This window comes from Rhinopithecus bieti, unplaced genomic scaffold (assembly GCF_001698545.2).
Source record: "Rhinopithecus bieti isolate Rb0 unplaced genomic scaffold, ASM169854v2 scaffold_62033, whole genome shotgun sequence".
NCBI classification, from domain to species: domain Eukaryota; kingdom Metazoa; phylum Chordata; class Mammalia; order Primates; family Cercopithecidae; genus Rhinopithecus; species Rhinopithecus bieti.
This window is the reverse complement of record NW_016823575.1, coordinates 354,579-376,147: the sequence shown is the minus strand read 5'-3', so window position 1 is coordinate 376,147 and position 21,569 is coordinate 354,579. Positions and strand designations below refer to the sequence as shown.

The following is a 21,569-nucleotide window of genomic DNA, read 5'->3' as shown; positions in this document are numbered from 1 at the left end:
AGATGCAGGCCAGGAAAGGAGAGTCATTTTGTAGTCAATGGCAGCCAAGACTACATGCTTAATTCACGGCCCACAGTATGATCGGGTACTGATGTTAACGTTTAGGAAGCCCTACTTCTAAAAGAGAAGAGAGAGAGAATGTAAGTTATGAAATATAAAAAGTTGAGAAGATTTCACAACTCACACCTCCAGAAAATAATACACAATTGGATTTGAATCAGAATGACTTCTAAAACACTGTTTAATGACCATCTTATCAATTCCATTGAATTTAACCTTTTTGAACTGAAACATGTATGCTTTTCATTACAAATAATTTCGTGTGTATTCTTTTTTTTCTTTTCTTTTCTTTTCTTTTTTTTTTTTTTTTTTTAAGACAGAGTCTTGCTCTGTTGCCCAGGCTGGAGTGCAGTGGCAACCTCCACCTCCTGGGTTCAAGCAGTTCTCTTGCCTCAGCCTCCCAAGTTGCCAGAACTACAAGCCCACACCACCACACCCAGCTAATTTTTGTTATTTTTGTAGAGACAGGGTTTCACCGTGTGTGCCAGACTGGTCTCAAATTCCTAGACTCAAGTGATCCACCCGTCTCTGCCTCCCAAAGTGCTAGGATTATAGGCATGAGCCACCTTGTCTGGCATGGCTTTTTTTTTTTTTTGAGTCAGAGACTCACTCTGCTGCGCAGGCTGGAGTGCATTGGTATGATCATTGCTTACTGCAGCCTCAAGCTCCTGGGCTCAAGTGATTTCTCCCAGCTCAGCCTCCCATAGTAGAATCCTAGGTGTGCACTACACCTGGCTAATTTTTTTTGTTTTTTCTAGAGATGGGGCCTGACCTTGCATAACCTGGGTCTGTCTGATGTTTCATCAGGAATAGTTGGGTCATGTCTTAGCAGGAATGCCACAGAAATGATGACTGTGCCCAGTTCTGTGTGGCCTCAGGAGGCACTTTTTGTAGATAGTATACCACCATGGGTGATGTTGCTGAATGCCAGGTTTTCTACTGTAAAGTCACAATGGTTCCCTCTGTATTAATCAGTATTTTGTGGGGGCATATTCCAGTGTCATATCAGTGTCCTGTTTTCCAGTAAACCCACAAGCCTTGCCCTTCTTTGATAACTTCTGCCTGAATCAGGTACCTCTGTTAAGGATGCCAAGGAGTGGTTCTTGTCTCCTTCACTCCTACTGCATTTATTAGTTAGCATTCTGTAAGAAGCGCTTTCCCTTCTCTCCCCATGTATTTATTCATTTATGTTAACACGGAATCTAGATTCTTAGTTTACTAACAGGTTATATTCCATTGCTAACATCAATTTGGTGCTGATACTGTCTCTAATTTGGCCAGTGGGGAACTCTAAAGTGGCTCCTGTGTCCTTTTGGTATTTGTAGCATTGAGTGCTTCCTAACCTTCTGGCATAAGATGACCCAGGTTTATCTTTTACAGTTCATGCTCCAACCTGGAATTGTCATTTCTCCAGGGCAACTTGGTTCCTTTAGTGGAAAATAGTATTTAGAAACCAAAAGCTGGGTGCTCATTGTGCTTATTGCTCTTGTGCCCTCTTAGTAGAGAGAGTTGAGCAGTGTATAGATGTGTGTTTTACACACATGGATGAATATGTCTATATATGTGTGTATACGTACATATATACACACATACGTAACACTTTTGAAAACTATTTTTATGTCTGCTGTGTATATAAACTTAAATGCCGTGAGTTTATAACAATATTTTTAATATTGACCCAACACCTGAGGGTTCTTTCTAGCCTGCCTTCCTATCAGATGATGTCTTGAGCCCACCTTGTTTTTAAATAACCTTCATTTCTATTTTTAAAAAATTTATTTAAAAACATTAAAATAAATTTTAAAATATTAAAGTAAATAAGTAACCTTCAACAAGGAGAATCTTGGCTAACATTATCTTCAACATATTTACATATTTGCTCATTGTAACCAACTTGCAACCATACTGGTCCTGTCCTTCACCTGACACCTCAGTGCCTCATATCTTTAGGTGCTTTTGGGGAGACCAGTGATGCCCCGTGTGCATCTCCTGCTCCCCACCCCCAATGCATATGTTCTGCCAAAGCACGTTTGCACATCACCCCCTTGCCTGTTCACCATCCTGCTGAGTCACCACCTACTTTACATTTCATATAGTATCTCCAAAAAAGAAACAAGAGGATGTGAAATAGAGCAAGTACACTAGAATTTTGTTTAGTTAAATTGATTGTAGCTCCATTAGAAAAGTTATGTTAACTTCCACTTGCAATTGGCCTTCTTGTGGCAGTTACAGTGGCATTTATTACAACTGAATTTATAGTCAGGAAGATACTAAAAGCAAAATCTTTCACTTTTTTTTAAGTATTCTGTTAGGTTTATTTTGGTAACCTTTGCTCAGACCATGAATACCTTGTCTACTATTCACAATGGATAGTTTGTCTTATTAGCAAATGGATTAGGGTGTGCATATTGATTTATGTGTATGTAAGCTAAATCTTTCCACTGTTTTATACCCACAACAAAATTTAGAGAACACCCCATTGTTTATGTATCAAAAGGAATATCAGATTCTTCCCCCAATGTCCAGGAAAATTACCGTTAATTTTTTTTTTTTTTTTTTTTTTGAGAGATGGAGTTTTGCTCTTGTTGCCCAGGCTGGAGTGCAGTGGTGTGATCTCAGCTCACTGTAACCTCCGCCTCCCAGATTTAAGTAATTCTCCTGCCTCAGCCTCCCAAGTAGCTGGGATTGTAGGCGCCTGCCATCACGCCCGGCTAATTTTTGTGTTTTTACTAGAGATGTGGTTTCACCATGCTGGCCAGGCTGGTCTCAAACTCCTGACCTCAGGTGATCTGCCCACCTCAGCCTCCCAAAGTGCTGGGATTACAGGTGTGAGCCACCGTGCCTGGCCTTAATTTTAGTAACTAGTAGTTATAGTAATAAATGCTACCATGTGTTACGCATTGTGCTAAATATTTTACATATACTGTCAGTCCTTACAACAGCTCCATGACAAATGTATTATTGCCTCTACGTTATAAGTGAGGAAAATGTGTTAGCAGATTGCTTTTCTGTTTCATAAGCTTTTTATTAATTAATCTATGATGGCTTGAGATTTCTTTCCCTCTAAACTTATGGCTTAATTCATTTCAATATGAACTGCTTAATCTGCTTTGCAGGGATCGAAAATTATACAATTTGGGATTAAAAGGCTATTACATCAGAGACAGTGACAACAATTCAGGTAATATAGTATAAAATTATATAATCCTTTTTTGCTGAAATTAGCCATAATGTGTTTATGTGTAATTTGTTATAATATTGTATTGATTTGTTAACATAAAAATAAATGCCAAATAATTCTGTAATCAGACAATTTTTATTTTCTTTTATAACGTGGTTCTGGAATCTCTATGAAAGCAGATCTTTTATTTTTCTATAGCTCCTGTGATGACAATGTAGCCTCTTTTGCCCTGTGCAGTGGTCTTTCCTGAGTTGCCGCCATTAGATATGAGCAACCTGGAATTTAAAACTTTGAAAAGTAGAGAATATGTGGTTTCTGGCTGGATGTGGTGGCTTATGCCTGTAATCCCAGCATTTTGGGAGGCCAAGGCAAGCAGATCACTTGAGGTCAGGAGTACGAGACCAGCCTGGACAACGTGGTGAAACCCCGTCTCTACTAAAATTACAAAAATTATCCAGGTATGGTGGTGGGCACCTATAATCCCAGCTACTCGGGAAGCTGAAGCAAGAAAATCCCTTGAACCCAGGAGGCAGAGTTGGCAGTGAGCTGAGATCATGCCACTGCACTCCAGCCTGGGCAACAGAGCAAGACTCCATCTCCAATTTAGAATATGTAAATTCTAATCATAATACACTTCATCAGAAGTGTATTATGTAGGTAAATGCTGCAGGACAAAAATTCCAGGTGAACATCTATAGTCTTTTGCCTGAAGTAAAGAGACTGTCATCTTGGTTAACTTTCCCAAATAACAAATATAATTTATACTGTATATTGAGCCTCACTTTGGTCTCTCAAACTTCTCTACTGCATTTGTCCTTCCACATAGGCCTTTTGTGTTTCTAGACACAGAGAAAATTACAGCATGGAGTTAGAAGCCAAAGTCAGCCCAAGTACAGTGTCATAGTTACCTTTGGAAATCCTTTAACTCTCATGGTGATGGAACAAATTACTGTTTTTTTCAGTTGATCACTGGATGGAATGTTCGGTTTGTGTTTCAGTGCTATGCTATACAAATAAAGTTCCTATAACACTAGGCTCCTCAAGCATAAGAAAATACGCATACTATGAAAGGAACGTAAAACTTAACTCATCTTCTCCATTTTGCTGTCTCCTGAGCTTTCGTAAGTATATTGAATGGAGTAGCAAGTGGAATCCCCTTCATTATTTAGAATGGTATCTTTCTCCCTCTTGTAGTAGAATTTGCACACGAGATTTCTCTTTTTCAGTCTTCATTTTGGCTTTGTCAGATTTACTGTTCTGTTGCCTGAGATCATCAAGCTGGAGTGCAGCCCAGTGCTAATTGAGTATGCTAATATATAAAATGATTTTTGTTATCTAAATTTTAAATAGTTAATAGAGCACTTGAATGGCATATGTTCCATTAATGGTATAATTACTGTTAGATAACCATATTAGGGTAAAGTAAAACTTACTTTGTTGTAATAAATGGTTTTTCTATAAGAATTAGAGTCAGAGAGCTTGAAAAAAATATTCCAGTTCAGTGGATTTCAAACCTTTCTCTTTTTTTAGAGAGAGAGAGGGTCTTGCTCTGTTGCCCATGTGGCGATTGCTTAAGCATTCCTCTCGCCTGAGCCTCCCAAGTAGCAGGGACTATGGGCGCCACCACACCAGGGTAGTTTTGTTATTGTTTTTTGTTTTTTTGTAGAGACAGGGTCTCGCTGTGTTGCTCAGAATTGTCTCAAACTCCTGGCCTCAAGCAGCCTCTCAAAATGCTGAGATTAGAGCCATAAACCACTGTGCCCAGCCCCAGGATTTCAGACTTCTGATAGCAGGATCCTTTCATTAAATCAGCTCTTCCACAAAATCCCAGAACCTAAGTCCCAGATGTATTGAACTGTCTGTGAGGGGCATGAAGACGTAATTCTCACCTGCTCTTGTTAACACCTCCTAAAATAACTTCGCAAATCATTATTTTTAAATTCACTGACTTTGTTCAGTAATTTTGCAGGTGAAGAATGTGAACATATAAATATTTTCTCCACAGACCAGGGTTACATGGCCTGTTGTCTTCCTTCCATCCTCAGTATTTTGCACAGTGCCCAACGTAGAGCAGATGCTCAATAAGCGTAAGTTAAATGGGCAGCTGGATGAATAGTGGCAGGCAGAGCCCAACGAGAAATTGTCTCTTGATTCTTCGTTGGCTTTTTTTTTACTAGTCCATATTACCATCAATTGGTTTTTTTTGTTTTGTTTTTTATTTTTTTTGAGACAGAGTCTCGCTCTCTCACCCAGGCTGGGGTATAGTGGCACGATCTTGACTCACTGAAACCTCCGTCTCCCAGGTTCAAGCAATTATCCTGCCTCAGCCTCCCGAGTAGCTGGGATTACAGGCACCTGCTACCACGCCCAGCTAATTTTTGTGTTTTTGGTAGAAACGGGTTTTCACCATGTTGGCCAGGCTAGTCTCAAACTCCTGACCTCAAGTGATCTGCTTGCCTCAGTCTCCCAAAGCACTAGGATTACAGGCATGAGCCACCGTGCCCAGCATACCGTCAGTTGTTTTTTGTTGGTTTGTTTTCTTTTTTTCCTTTAAAAATTGTAACTTTGCAGGCCAGGCAAGATGGCATGCAACTGTAATCCTAGCTGCTTATGAGGCTGAAGCAAGAGAACTGACTGAGCCCAGGAGTTCAGAGCTTTTTAGTGCATTATGATCATACCTGCAAATAGCTGTTATACTCTAACCTGGGCAGTACTGTGAGAACCCCATCTCTAAAAAATAAAAAAATTGTAACATTTGCCTACCTTTGTTTTGGGCAGGTCCTGTAATCAGTCACTCTGGATCTCAGGGTTTTTTTAAATGAAAATAAGAAAACCTGCATCTTAAGTTTTCCTTAAAACTAAGCTAATAAATGCTATCTATAGGAGACCAGGCGACAGAAGAGGAGGAAGGTGATTATTCTTGTGGTACTGCGGAATCACTTGACAGCAAAGGCATATGCCTAGATGAAAGTGAGCTTGATTCTGAGGCTGAACTCATGAGAAGTATGGGATTGCCACTTCAATTTGGTAGGATATCTGCACATAAGAATTTTGAGGTAAATATTAATTTACTTTTATTCTCTCTCAGTTTTCTTTATAAAATATCGCAGGGAATTACTTTATCAGATTAAATGCATTCACAATCAGCACTCTCTGCCTCTTTTTAAATGTATGTATTTATAAATTAACCAGAACTGCAAGTTGTAATATGTCCCACATGTGACTCTTCCTCCTCTTGGAAACTTAGACAGTATGTCACTTGTTTGTGGAGCTGAAAGCCCATAGTGGGACTTTGAGAGTATTTTGTTTAATTTAATGTCAAAATAGACTTGGATTCTGCTTTCTTGTATAGTTCATGAAGTGCATTTTATATTCAAATTATTTGTCTGATGTAGGTATCTATGAATACTAGAAATAAAGTTAAAATAAAAAAGAAAAAGAAAAAACATCAAAAGAAATACTTAGATGAAATTATGCAAGAATCTTGGAGAAAAGAATATGAAGAAGAACACATTTTGGCTTCAGATGATCCATCTTCAGTTGAACAGTATGAGAACACCAGAATATGTGAACTTCAAAGCAAAAAAGATACTGAGACAGAAAATCTTCCTGTGGAAAATACATTATCTCCAAAGCTAGAAATTACAGAGAAATGGGAAAAGTATTGGAATGAATATGGAGGAGGACTATTGTGGCAAAGTTGGCAAGAAAAACATCCAGATCAAGCACTATCTTCTGAACCTTGGAACTTTCCTGATACAAAGGAAGAATGGGAGCAACATTATAGTCAACTTTATTGGTATTATTTGGAACAGTTTCAGTATTGGGAAGCTCAGGGTTGGACTTTTGATGCTTTGCAAAGCTGTGATACAGATACTTACACATCTAAAACAGAAGCTGACAACAAGAAAGATGAAAAATGCTTGAAAGTTGACTTAGTATCTTTTCCATCTTCACCTATTACAGTTGATAATGACAGCTCTGGTACAAGTGATAAAGATTGTAGTGAAATACTTGATGGAATTAGTAACATAAAACTGAATTCAGAGGATGTAAAACAGAGCCAATTAGATTCCTCTACAAGTCATGATTGTCATCAACAGCTAAGTGAAGTTAGTAGCAGAAGAGAGTGCCCTGCTTCCGGCCAAAGTGAACCATGTAATGGAGGAACCAATGAGGAAAGCAACTCACCAGGGAATACAAGCACAGACCCACCAGCTCAGGGTAAGATTAACCAAGATTTATTCTGCCATGTAATGGTTAGCAAAATGAATTCATTCAGCAAAATAACTACTAATCCTTTATTGTAGAGTTAAGTAATACCAACTACATTTCATATAATAATGAAATGATTTAATCCATTCTATTTTCATATCACAAGTTGTTACCCTTTTCTGTTAATAAGAGTATTTGCATACAGTTCTCAAAAATATCATTCCTTCTTGTACTTTGGTGGCTAATGAAGGAAAACGTGGAATCTCTTGAGAAATCTAATTTAGAGTGAGCTTGGAACTTTTAGTTTTTCAGAGCAAATGAGTTTATAAGAGGCATGTTAGAAAGCAATTGAGAACGTACATTTGACATTAGGCAAATGTCTTATGAGTCATATGTGGAATTCATGTAGGACAAGCGAAGTCTTGCTGTGAAAAAAGATCTCAATGGGGCCCAGAATTAATTTATAACTGGAATAATTTCAGGATTCTCAAATAAAATATCCAGGATAAGGAACTTGGTTGATTCCTGAATAACTGATCAAACAAAAAAAAAGGCTTGTTGTGCAAACTGGTGCCACTCAGGACTAGAGAATGCCAATGAGAAGTGCTTTGAAAGGAGTTAATCGGAGTAGGGTGGAATGAGAATGTTTACTTTGCGTTGCTGTAAAGGAATACCTGAGACTGAGGCATGTATAAAGAAAAGAGGTTTATTTTGGCTCGCAGTTTTGCAGGCTGCACAGGAAGCATAGCCTCAGCATCAACTCCTGGTGAGGGCCCCAGGAACCTTGCAATTATGGCAGAAGGTGAAAGCGGAATAGGTATGCCACATGGCAAGAGAGACAGCAAGAGAGAGGGGGGATGTCCCAGACTCTGGTTAGCAATCAGATATTGCAGTAACTCATTACCATGGGGAGGCACCAAGCCATTCATGAGGGATCTGCTCCATGACCCAAACACTTCCCACCAGACCCCACTTCCAACATTAGGGATCACATTTAAATATGAGGTTTAGAGGGGACAATCATCCAAACCATATCAGTGTTCTTGCTAAGGAGAGGGTTCTGCCAATTAACAGCACCAGGAAAATGGGAGAGGAGGGAATTTCTGTGACATCTGCATATCCTGAAGTTTTGGCATCCTGATGTTACATGCTGAGGACATCTAGTATAGAGGAACTTTCTTCTCAGCCTTACTCCTTTGTCAAATGGTTTTGACCTTTTACTTAACCATCAGATTTGCTTTGCTTATCTCAGATTGCTGATAATACTTCATCCAGCTGAGAGTTTCTAAAGAGCTCTGCCAACTTGCTTTTTTCTCTGTATTCTTAGATTCTTATAGTGGAACCTACCTCACTATAATATTCTCATTCCTTTCTATTTAGGTGATACATTTTCACCTTTTTTTTTTTTTTTTTTTTGAGATGGAGTCTTACTCTGTCGCCCAGGCTGGAGTGTGGTGGCACGATCTCAGCTCACTGCAGGGTCCACCTCCGGGCTCAAGCAGTTCTCCAGCCTCAGCCTCCCGAGTAGCTGGGACTACAGATGTGTGCCACCACTTCCAGTTAATTGTGTTTTTTTTTTTTTGTATTTTTAGTAGATACAGGGTTTCACTGTGTTGGCCAGTCTGGTCTCAAACTCCTGACCTCAAGTGATCCTCCCGCCTCAGCCTCCCAAAGTGCATAGGCGTGAGCCACCATGCACAGCCATCCTTTTTTATCTGAAGATTTTATATTAATATTCTGATACTCTTCTATACTCTCCTGAGACCTTTCTGTACATATTTTGACCATAAAATTTATAATATACATATTGGGCATTGTTTTGGCCTCTGACTTACTGTCTCATTTACCCTCTTTGGTTCTCCTCCCTCATCTGCCCGCTTTTTTCTTTGCCAAACACAGTAATTCTCACAGTCTCTGCCTTCTGTTGCCTGTTCCCTTACTTATGTTTATAGATTGTCCACTACTGTAATAACTCCAGTTTGTCTGCCATCAGGATGAATATGAGGGTTTTAGATTTTGATTTGTTTTAGATCCTCCCGTGAGTTCAAAATTTAAGGTATAGGTTATGCTTCTATGTAAGTATGTTTTCTACTCTTTGTGGTTGGTGCTTTTCTGAAAGAGTGAAAGCTTCCTACTGTCTACCCTGCAGACATCTTTTTCCTCCTGGTCTCAGCTACCCGCTTTCTTCCAGTCTGACAAGATAGAGAACAAAGACAGATTTGTGCCTCAGTTTTTGTCACCATAAGTTAAAGAACTCTTCTTAAAGATAGTATTGTCTTTGTTACTCTCATTACTAATGTTACTTTCATACTATATTAAAGGCAAATGAAGAGAAATTCTTCTTAATCAATGTGAGTATGCCCCCTTTACAGTCATTTCAATTAAAATTCCATAAGAATGTGACTGCTAACAGCTACACAAAGGCAGCTTTGTGGGTTAATTTGTGTAGATTTGGGCAGCTATGAAGAAGTAGTTTTAGTTTGTTGTTTTTTTTAAGTAGTTAGATCATGAACATTTTAAAACCTGTTAAAAACTTTAGACAAATTAAGTTTAATAGAGCTTAATTGAGCAAGGAACGATTCTTGAATCAGGCAGCTCCCAGAACCAGAATAGGTTCAGAGCAACTCCAGGGTTGCCACATGATTGGAATAACATTTATAGACAGAGAAAGAAAAATGACGTACAGAAGGCAGAAGTGAGGTACAGAAACAGCTAGATTGGTTACAGCCCAGTTTTTGCCTTACTTGAACACCATTTGAACAGTTGGCTGCCTGTGATTAGCCAAAACTGTGCTTGGTACAAGAGTAGGTTATAGTCTTTTTATACAACCAATTAGGTTACAGTTCACTAAGTGTGGAGAAACCTTTAAGCTGAGCTTAAAATGTGTACACGGACAGCTTTAGGCTAAATTTAATTTAACAAACCTTATAGTTAGGATTTTTAAAATGCTCAGACTCTGCATATAGACACACAAACAGGTAGATGTGACCTGGTACTTTGATGCACATGTACAGTTCATTGCAGAAAAGGTGCTAAAATATTTTGATTGGCTTTGCAAATAGCAGAAAAGTTGTCAAACCAAGGGGGAAAACCTACTGCAATATTTCTGCCTCTTTAGATTCACAGAAGTCTTCAGGAACAAACACAAGCAAAGACAGACCACATGCCAGTGGTACTGATGGAGATGAAAGTGAGGAAGATCCACCTGAGCATAAGCCAAGCAAACTGAAGAGGAGGTAAGTTGCATGAGACGTCTCTCACCAGAGTGTGTTAGAGTAAGCATTTGTATCCGTAAGCAAGTGGTTATTAAATGATTGTTATGTTCACAACATTGGTAATCATGTAAGAAGAGGCAAGGTCTCCTGGTAAGATTCTGAGCCCTTGGACCTAGACCTGTGGTCAGAGCCAAACTCTGCCACTCAGAAACTCTGAGTACATTTCCTTCTTTTTTTTTTTAAGACACAGTCTCGCTTTATTGCTCAGGCTGGAGTACATGGCACGATCATAGCTCACTATGATCTTGAACTCCTCGGCTCAATTGAACTTGAACTCCTCACCTCAGTTGATCCTTCTGCCTTGAGTAGCTGGGACTCCAGGCGTGTGCCACCACTCCTGATTAGTTTTTTAAAATTTTTTGTAGAGGCAGGGTCTCGCTGTATTGCCCAGGCTGATGTGAAACTCCTGGCCTCAAGTGATCCACTTGCCTTGACCTTCCAAAGCACTGGGATTACAGGTGTGAGCCACACCCAGCCTAAGTACATTTCTTAATTTCTCATCTATAAGATTGGATTGATGCCTTTTTTGTGATCATTGGGTGGACAGGAGCTAGCATGTAATATATCTGACAGTAGCTATCAATGAATCATAACTTTTAACTAATAATTAGATTCGTATCCTCTCTCTCTCACCAGTTCTAATGTTTCTCAAAAGTCTGGATATATCTTATCCCAGATTTGTATTGCTGAAAAAGACCTCAAGGTCATGCTCTCATTGCATAGATAGGAACACTGAGGCAAATAGGAGTGAGTATCTTTCTTGCTCAGAGTGTCTTCATAGCAATGGCAGTTCTAAAGCCAGAGCCCAGACCACCTACTCAAAGCAGTGCAATTTCTGTTTACCACTGTGAAAGTTGTAAGAGTCAAAACAGTCACTTGTGTCAAACACTGGTAAAATGTCGCCAGGCAAGGCCATGAAAGACTCTCATGCACTATTTGCCTGATAACAGGAACTGTCACAAGAAATTTTTCCAAGCCAAAACATCACACAAGAACAGATAGCTGTTTATACAGGAACATGTGCCTGACACAGTCTCACAAGCCCAATTCAAAACTGCAGAGGCCTAACCATGACTCTCAGATTACAAGTTCTACCTAACAACCTCTGGCTCTCCTAATGAAAGCTCACCAGCTGTTTATTGTAAGATGCTGCCAGTGCCCGTGAACTAACTTTCTAAACAACATGCGTGACCTCTTTCCTCAGTGAAACTCTAACCTTTTCCTTTCTTTGGACATTTCATGAGGCCACCTCATTCTGTGCTTATGTCCCAAACTGCAGTTCTGTTTTTGTGTTTTATAACCAAATAAAAGTTCTTTTTTTTTTTTGGTGTTCATCCCTACATTTTTTTCTTGGAGGTTTATACCACTTCTACACATAATTAAACACGTAGAGAATAATGTAAGGTGGGATGTAGTCAGATGCTAATGCTGTAAGTAGCAAGGAAAGGATGAATCATTACTGAACTTGGAAGTTAGCTGGACACTTCATTTCTCTGACAGGATATGAGGTGCTCCACGTAAGACACTTGTACTCCAAATGGCTTCTGGAAAAACAAGCGTGCCTCTAACTGTGCTCCCTCTATATGGTAGACATTGCTTGTTAACTCCCCAGTTCCTGCTAGTTACTGAAGGCAAAGATCATGTGTGTTCAATGAGCATAACTTATTTTTAAGGACAAACTTTGTAAGAATTATTTCTCACCATTTTCCTTTACTTGGAATTATGGCCAGCGGTAGTCACTGGTTACTAAAAGATCTCTGGTAGGTGGATTCTCCTGGGTTACCTAACATCACTTGTATCACAACGTTATTCTTTTTAATATTTTTTTCTTTTAAAATTTTTTTGGATTGGATTGATACTTACCAAACCTTTCCTTGTTTGTTTTTAAGGGAAACCTCTGGAGAAATCACTTTGGGAGATTAATTTAAGGCTGCAGCTTTTACTGGTGTTGTTTCGGGAAAATTGAGAGATGATATTTGTACCATACCCAGGAATAGAAATCATTACTTGACATGGATTAAGACAGGAGTACTTATCCAAACACTCCTGGGTACTTACCTCATTTGGAAAATTCTAATTATTCTTTTTTCTGGTTTCCTGGATCTGTGAACTATGGCTGATTATGGTGATGGGAAGTTTCATGGGTCGATTATATTGCCTTTTTTATATTTATCTGAACTGGTGGGCTCTGGTAGTAATGGCTGATCACTGTTTACCTTTTCTTTATTTGTTTAGCCATGAACTGGACATTGATGAAAACCCAGCTTCAGACTTTGATGACAGTGGTTCCCTTCTAGGATTCAAGTATGGCTCAGGACAAAAGTAATTATTCATAAAAGCTATTGTTTTCCCGAAGTCCTAACCACTTCAGCTATCTTAGAGCACTCTGATACTCAGCTGACTAATAAATGATCATGTGTTGAGATGTTATCATTAATTAAAACACTTCTTGTTAGAACTGTGGTAGAGATATCCCTGTACATTTGATGTGTTCATATGCTTTAACTCAGTTGCCCTTTATAGCAATCCAGTGTTGTTACTCCGTTTCATAGATAAAGCAACTGTAGCTCACAGAGGCTTTGACTTGGTCAAGATCACATTATTTACTGGAGAGGGAATTTAGGCCCAGCTTTTGTGACTTCTAAGCATGGTTCTCTTCTCACCTAGTATCTCACGTGTGTACATGTGAAGACCATAGCAAACATGCCATGAAAAGTTGAAATCTGCAATAGCCTCTTTTTATTATGAAAGAGTAAAATTAAAACAACCCAAATAACAAGTAAAAGTAAAACTATTTTGCTTCCAGTCATTCTCAGATGTAGGCAGTGTTTTAAAGAATTTGGCACTTTGGGAGGCTGGGCAATATAGGGAGACACCGTCTCTACAAAAAATTTAAAAATTAGCTGGGTTTAGTGGTGTATGCCTGTGTTTCCAGCTCCTTGGGAGGCTGAGATGGGAGGATCACTTGAGTCTGGGAGGTTGAGGGTGTTGTGAGCCATGATAATGCCACTGCACTCCAGCCTGGGTAACAGAGTGAGACTCAAAAAAACAGTTTGGCATATGTCCCTCCAAATTTATTGTTGTGTGCTATGACTACGTACATGTATACACATTTTTTGTTTGTTGGTTTTGTTTTGTTTTGTTTTTTGAGACAGTCTCACTCTGTCACCCAGGTTGCAGCGCAGTGGCGCGATCTCTGCCCACTGCAACCTCCGCCTCCTGGGTTCAAGTGATTCTCCTGCCTCAATCCCCCAAGTAGCTGGGAGTACAGGCATGCGCCACCACGCCCAGCTAATTTTTTTTTTTTTTTTTTTTTTTTGTATTTTTGGTAGAGACGGGGTTACACCATATTGGCCAGGCTGGTCTCAAACTCCTGACCTCAGGTGATCTGCCCACCTCGGCCTCCCAAAGTGCTGGGATTACAGGCGTGAGCCACTGCACCTGGCCATGTACACACATTTTGCTTCTCTTTGTGTAAAACAGAAAAATTTGGTCATATTATAGGTACTCTTCAGCTTGCTTTTCTCCCTCAACAGTGCACCATGGACACTTGTTGGTAGAAACATTTAGCTAATTCTGTAAATGAGGGCATTGTGTTTTATCAGTTGTCCTAATTAACAACATGTAAATTGTTTCCTAAGATCTAAGCATAATACCCTAGAAGGTCGCTCCAGGTTATTATGTCTGCCTGCCTGCCTGCCTTCCTTAGGGTCTCACTCTGTAACACAGGATGGAGTGCAGTGCTGTTTTAAGTTTTTTCATAGAGATAGGGTCTTGATATGTTACCTAGGCTGGTCTTAAACTCTTGGCCTCAAGTGATCCTCCCATCTCAGCCTCCTAGAGTGCAGGGATTGCAGGCATCAGCCACCATGCCCAGTCCATTTATTCCTTCTTATTGCTGAATAGAATTCCAGTGTATGGATGTACCAAAATTTGTTCAACCATGCAACAATTGAAGGGCATTTGGATTATTTCTGGCATTTTGCTATTACAAATAAAGTGACAGTGCAGGTGCAGTGGCTCACACCTGTAATCCCAGCCCTTGGGGAAGCTGAGGTGAGAAGATTGCCTGGAGCCAGAGGTCAGGACCAGCCTGGGTAACTACATAGCAAGGCAGAAAATAAAAAAATAAAATGAATTTTCAAAAGTCAACAAAGCTGCTATGAACATTTGTGTATAGAAGACATAAGATGTCTCTGGGATTAAATGCCCAAGCATTAAATATAAAGGAACATGTGTGAATAATTAGGTAATTGTGTTAGAACAGCTAGAGATTTTATCGCACATGACGTGAAGACTAAACTGAGTAGGTAAGGCCTGATGAAGACAGCTTACACCAGTAATCTAAACCATGACGGGGTTCTTTGATGTTTCTAAGGGTTGAGATTTCAGGTCCTACTTATCTATTTCATAAGTTGTAAAATACAGATACCTACACATTATGAAATCAGCAAGAAAGGGACATGAGGAATGCCTCAAAATTGAATTGAATTCAAATTAGTTCAGAAGTACATGTTGACTCTTACAGTTTCTAAAGATTATCAGTTTTTCTCCCTTAGGTATTTCAAGGCAATTATAGTTCATATAATCAATAGTTCATGTAATCATTAAAGGCTAAGATCATAAAGTTTAGCAATGTAAAAAGGTTCTTAAATTCCTGGCAGGATTTATTACCATGCACATGTAGTTTTATTGAGGAATCCTTGGGTTGATTTTGGTTGTATACTCTTGTAGAGATCTATTTCTTTTCTTGCCTGAGATTTAACTTAACTACTCTTCTATTTGGAGCACCCAATTCTACTTAAAAGAGAAGGATAAAATATCCTGTTTATTAAAAGAAGTTTATAATATGGCTACAAAGTAAGACTTGACATTTAAACCCAAAGTATTCTGGATTTTATAAATGCTAAAGTGTATGTGACATTCTTAAGTCCCTAACAGTTTGTAGGAGAGGGAGTTAATTGAGGCTTACTATAATCAAAAGGGGCTTCATAACAGATACATATCTTTTAGGACTGGAAAATTTCAGATGGTTAAATCAGACATTCTCTAATTAATTAGATACTAAGGGTTTGCTTTTTTTGTAAGCTCAGATTTAGATAATTCAAACCCATCCAGAAATGTGTTAAAGAGCTTTGACATCACCCCACCTTGAGAATATTTATATTTCGCTAACAAGGGAATAGGGTTATATATATATATTATATATGTATATATACACACACTATTTATTGCAGTCTACTATGTACTTTCCACTTTCTGCTCTATATTAGATACGTTGCGCTTCCCAACTTTAATGTTACACATTTGCTTTAGAATTAACGTAAAAGACCATCAACTCTTCTGCAAGTAGAACTTGATTTTCTCATTTTCATAATTTTAAAAGAGAATTAAAATGGTGTAAAAATAAGTGAAAGTGTTAGTTTCATTCTCTTTTCCTATAAGGAAATATAATCCTGGAATTTAAGGTGTGAATCACTTGTTTTGATCTGGTCACAGATATGGTGGAATTCCAAATTTCAGTCATCGGCAGGTCAGATATTTAGAGAAGAATATGAAGCAAAAGTCTAAGTACCTGGACATGCGCAGACAAGTAAAGATGAAAAACAAACACATCTTCTTTACCAAAGAATCAGAAAAACCATTTTCAAGAAAAGCAAAACTCTGAGTAAGGTATGTATAAATTTTGTTGTATGCTTGTAGATAGAATCATGTTTTGTAAGTTTGACCTCTTAAAATTGTTGTATTCAAGTAGGAAGCGTGTTTCTACGCAGGTATCAAGGTACAGAAATTTTTTTTTTTTTTGACTTGCTTCTTGAAGACCTATATTATGTAAACTAAATCTGCAAAAAGGCAAGTTGAGGTGGGGTGAAAAGGAAGTGTTTGAAAGCTACAAAGTAGTAGTGTCTGACATGATTTTAAAAAAAGCAGCCGCTGGGCATGGGGGACTCACGCCTATAATCCCACACTTTGGGAGGCTGAGGTGGGGGGATCACCTGAGGTCAGGAGTACCAGACAAGCCTGACCAATGTGGAGAAACCCCGTCTCTACTAAAAATACAAAATTAGCCAGCATGGTGGCGCTTGCCTATAATCCCAGCTACTTGGGAAGCTGAGGCAGGAGAATCGCCTGAACCCGGGAGGCGGAGGTTGTGGTGAGCTGAGGTGGCGCCATTGTACTCTAGCCTGGGCAACAAGAGCAAAACTCCGTCTCAGACAAACAAAAACACACAACCTTGGCCGGGCATGGTGACTCACACCTGTAATCCCAGCACTTAGGGAGGCCGAGGTGGATGAATCACCTGAGGTCAGGAGTTCGAGACCAGCCTGGCCAACATGGTGAAACCCCATCTCTACTAAAAATACAAAAATTAGCCAGGCGTGGTGGCAAGCGCCTGTAATCCCAGCTACTCGGGAGGCTAGGCAGGATAATCACTTGAACCTGGGAGGCGGAGGTTGTAGTGAGCTGAGATCGCGCCATTGCCCTCCAGCCTGGCTGACAGAGTAAGACTCCATCTCAAAAAACAGAAACACAGCCTTGCCTGTGTAGTAACAGACAAGAACAAGGAGCAGTTTATCTTCTGTTTCAAGCTAAGTAGGTGTATTAGTCTGTTCTCGGGCTGCTAATAAAGATATACCTAAGAGTGGATAATTTTTGAAGGAAAGAGGTTTAATTGACTCACAGTTTTGCAGGGCTGGGGAGACCTCAGGAAACTTACAGTTGTGGTGGAAAGGGAAGCAAACAACTCCTTCTTCACATGGCAGCTAGAGAGAGAAATGAGTGCCCAGCAAAGGAGGAAGCACCTTATAAAACCATCAGATCTCATAAGAACTAACTCACCATCACAAGAAGAGGATGGGAGAAACCGCCCCTATAATTCAACCATCTCTACCTGGTTCCTCCCACAACACGTGGGGATTAATGGGAACTATGATTCAAGATGAGATTTGGGTGGAGACACAGCCAAACCATACCAGTAGGATCCTAATAGTCCAAATTCTGATACAGCTTAATATTACAAGCTTTAATTCTGAGTTCTTCAGAAGTGATCAGTCAGTTTATACCTGTAACAAGTTCACCCTGATAGCATGAAACACAAGTCCAATTTATTGTTTCACATTGTTACCTGAAATATTCATATTCCCTCTCTTGGACTTTGCTATATCTGCCATCCAAGTACCTGGGAAACAATATTAGTTAGGAAATTGCTTTGTGTGATGAATTACCCTTCTTTATTCAAAGGGATAAAAAACACTTTCTAATGAGCAGAACCTTGATGTTAGTCACATCTCCAGCAGCTCTTTGGGACAGTAGACCGTAATCTTAGACTCCATGATGACTCTGTTTCTGTTGTTCGTTTTTAAGGCTAGTCAGATGACTCTGGTTTCCCCTCAAGAAACATTGTCCTCCCTAACTTCAGCATACTTGTAAAATATGCTACATATATATAACTGGTTTTATTTTGTATTACATTTCAGGTTGACTGGCTGCTGGTGATATTTTAATAAATACGTTAGTGGTGCTAGTTATATCTGAAACAGACTGCCTAGTATTAGTCCAGTCAGTGCCATAGGACTTTCCATAATGTGTTGGATGTAATAGCCCCCATGCATTCATCTATAGATGAGTGCAGAAACATAGCTGCTAGGCATTGCTGAGGAAAAAAGGTATGTGACTGCTATGTCTAACTTAGATGCCTAATTTGTTTATAGGCATATTCCCTTAGAGGAAGATTCTGGGTTGTTGCTCATCATGTCCACCACTTCCATTCTAATTTCCTCCCTCTTAGAAAAGTCATGAAGACAAGCTCGGAAGAATATTCATGTTACAGAAGATGCAAAGAAGTATATGATCTGATGCTGAGCCTTGTTTACATTTCAAAGAACAAACACTTGCTAGGACATATCTTACTAGCTCTACTGTTGCATTAAAAGGCAACTTTCATTTTTTCCAAGATACACTGCTTCTATTCTTAGAGAAAATTGGCCCTAAAACTTTTAGGGTTCATCTTTGATGCTAAGTAATATTTACATAGATTGCAAGTTGAACATTGCAGAAAAGTCTATATAATTTGAAAAGCTAAAATTAATGATTCAGTAGTAAGTAGGTACATTTGTAATGTAGCTGTTGCACACAGCACAGTTAAATTGTTAGGAATCCTTATGGAAAAGCCACTGGGACAGTTTGGCTTTATCCTCTTAGTGTTTATTGATAGCAGGAAGTGTTTAATCTGATACTTTTTTCCTTTTAAAGAAAACTTTAATAAGGTCACTGCATGCCCAGATAACATTCTGATTAGGTCAGAATTACTATTAGCTTGTGTGATGCAGTCTACTTTTCAAAGCCAATAATTTTGACACAACTTGTCAGTCAAGTCACAGATGGTAAAAGGTAGGAAGAGTCTGTGTAGTCTGGAATTCCTGCTCATGGTGTCATCTTAAAATTTAAGGTAGAAAAATTCCTCACATGGGTTAACAAACCAATGGATGGAGAAGCATCACAAGAATCGTCTTCTCATGACAATGTGCACGACACTTCCACAAGTAGTGATTCAGAGGAACAAGACATGTCTGTTAAAAAAGGTGATGACCTCCTGGAGACTAGTAATCCAGAACCTGAACATTGTCAGAGCGTATCTTCAGCTGGTGAACTTGAAACAGAAAACTGTGAAGGAGACATCTTGGTAACAACTGTTCCAGATGAGCAGGATTGTGTTATTCAGGAAGTACCAGATTCCTTCCAGGCAGAAACTGAAGGTAACACTAAATATGCTTCAACTTGCTAATGAATTTAGATAAATTTTTTTTCATTAATATGTTTTTTCTTAGTTTTCACTTGTGAATCTTCTGTACCTAAGGAGTCACTGCTATTTATTTTTAAGTGAGAGAAGGCATATTAAGTGTACATGTTCTAACTGGCTATTACTTAGCACCCATAGCACTCCTCACTTTTGGCTGAGCGAACATGATCAAGTTGAAAAGGAAAGACTGTTGGGAGCATTGTGCCTAAAGACCACTGTCTGCAGTTCAGCTTGGCCTCTGCTGCCACTCAGTTCCATGGGCTAAAGGTGACCATCCTTTGACCTCTGCACATGTGGTGTAGCTTTGGTTTACTTCTTCCCTTTTTTTTTGTTTTTTTGGAGACAGGGTCTCATTCTGTCACCCAGGGTAGAGTGCAGTGGTGCGATCACAGCTCACTACGCCTTGACCCCCAGGGCTCAAGCAGTCCTCCCACCTCAGCTTGAGTAGCTGGGACTACATACACATACCACCATGCCTGCCTAATTTTTTAATTTTTTTTTGTAGAGATCCAGGGTCTCACTATATTGCTCAGGCTGCTTGCAAGCAATCCTCCCACCTTGGCCTTCAAAAGTGCTGGGATTACAGACATGAGCCACCGTGCTCGGACTGGTTTCCTTTTGATATTTTTTTATTTTGTGTGTGTGGTTGATGATAGTCATGTGTTTTCGATGGCACATTAATTTAAAAAGTATTCAGAGCAGTTGGCTCTAATGAATGAACTGAGTAACATCTTCAATTTATGTACTTTTGTATTAGAATTTTTATAGCAAAAGCTCTTATATAGTTTAATAATGGTATTATGAAACATATTTATTGTGATCATCATTTTTCTTAATTTATTTCTATGGAAAATAACTTGAGTCTTGATTTTTTTTTTTGTCTTAGTGCAAGTGTGGGTGCATGTATATCTCTGATCTTTCTATCACTTATTTCTTTGCATTCTAAACAGCATACCTACAGTAGTTTACATTTCCTTTATTGTCAATGTTATAATAACTGATGTTCATATGACATTTGTAGGTTTCTGAAATGCTTTTATGTGCCTTATTCTCCTTTAATCTGTAAGGTAGCCCAAGGAAGTAGGTGGAATTATTTTCCCTTCTGGAAATACAGAAAGAAAAGCTGAGAGAAATATAAAAATTAACCCAAGTAAGTGGCATAGCTAGGACTCATTACCACCTTCTCCGATTGCTAAGTCCCATTTTCCTGCACTACCCCACTTCCATAAACACCAGTTCTCATGATGCTGGTTGTTCTTACCTGGGGTAGTACCACCTTCATAGGGGCATTTGGAAGATGCTGGTTGTTAGAGTGACATTAGAAATTCTGGCTTTAGTACTCTGTTACTTAATGTTAAGTCATGTACGAGATGGTCTTGCACAACAAAGAATTATTCCACCCACAATGTCATTATACTCCCTGTTGAGAAATAATCACCGTACTTTGCTATTGGTGACACTTTTTTGGGGATGGGAAGATCTGACCTTACTGACTCATGATGACACTTTTTACTATTTACAATGATAAGATAAATGTATTAGGACATAGCCCAATCCTTGAGGACCATTTGAGTGTGTAATGGAGTCTTATTCTTTGTTAGCCATCGCCTCTTATTTTTATACTTAACTCTGACAAAAGTCTCATCTGTCTGTGTTGTTGCTTCTGATTTGCTGAGGACTGAAACCAAATAACCAAACTGATAAAAATTAATTAAGGAAAAAAATCAGCCTCTGAATGAATGAGATTCTTTTCTATGGAATGGAGCTGGTGACCCTTGTTTCAGGTTCTCAGATGCCAGGTGACTTTGATGTGGCTGAGAGCTAGAGCCTAATCTAGTCCTTGATAGAAAGGAAATGTTTAGATTTCTATAATTCACCACATAAAGCAGTATCTTGGCTAACAGAAGTAATAACTTTTATGTCTATAGCAGTATTTCTACATATTTCCTATCATTGCTGTGAATTAAGTTAGTAAAATACCACTCACTAACTCATTCATTCTTTTTTCTTTTTTTTTTTGGAGACAGTCTTGTTCTGT

The 21,569-nt window shown here is 39.0% G+C and overlaps 1 protein-coding gene across 1 annotated transcript in view; it reads left to right on the top strand.

Annotated features, from left to right (window-relative positions):
* The window catches only part of TGS1 (trimethylguanosine synthase 1), a 50,346-nt gene that overhangs the window by 6,408 nt on the left and 22,369 nt on the right, over positions 1–21,569 (top strand). Inside the window, 8 exon segments of the mRNA XM_017861653.1 lie at positions 3,177–3,241; positions 6,125–6,297; positions 6,637–7,465; positions 10,575–10,692; positions 12,967–13,053; positions 16,231–16,373; positions 16,376–16,404; positions 19,181–19,487. Coding sequence (XP_017717142.1) covers positions 3,177–3,241; positions 6,125–6,297; positions 6,637–7,465; positions 10,575–10,692; positions 12,967–13,053; positions 16,231–16,373; positions 16,376–16,404; positions 19,181–19,487 — 1,751 coding nt within the window.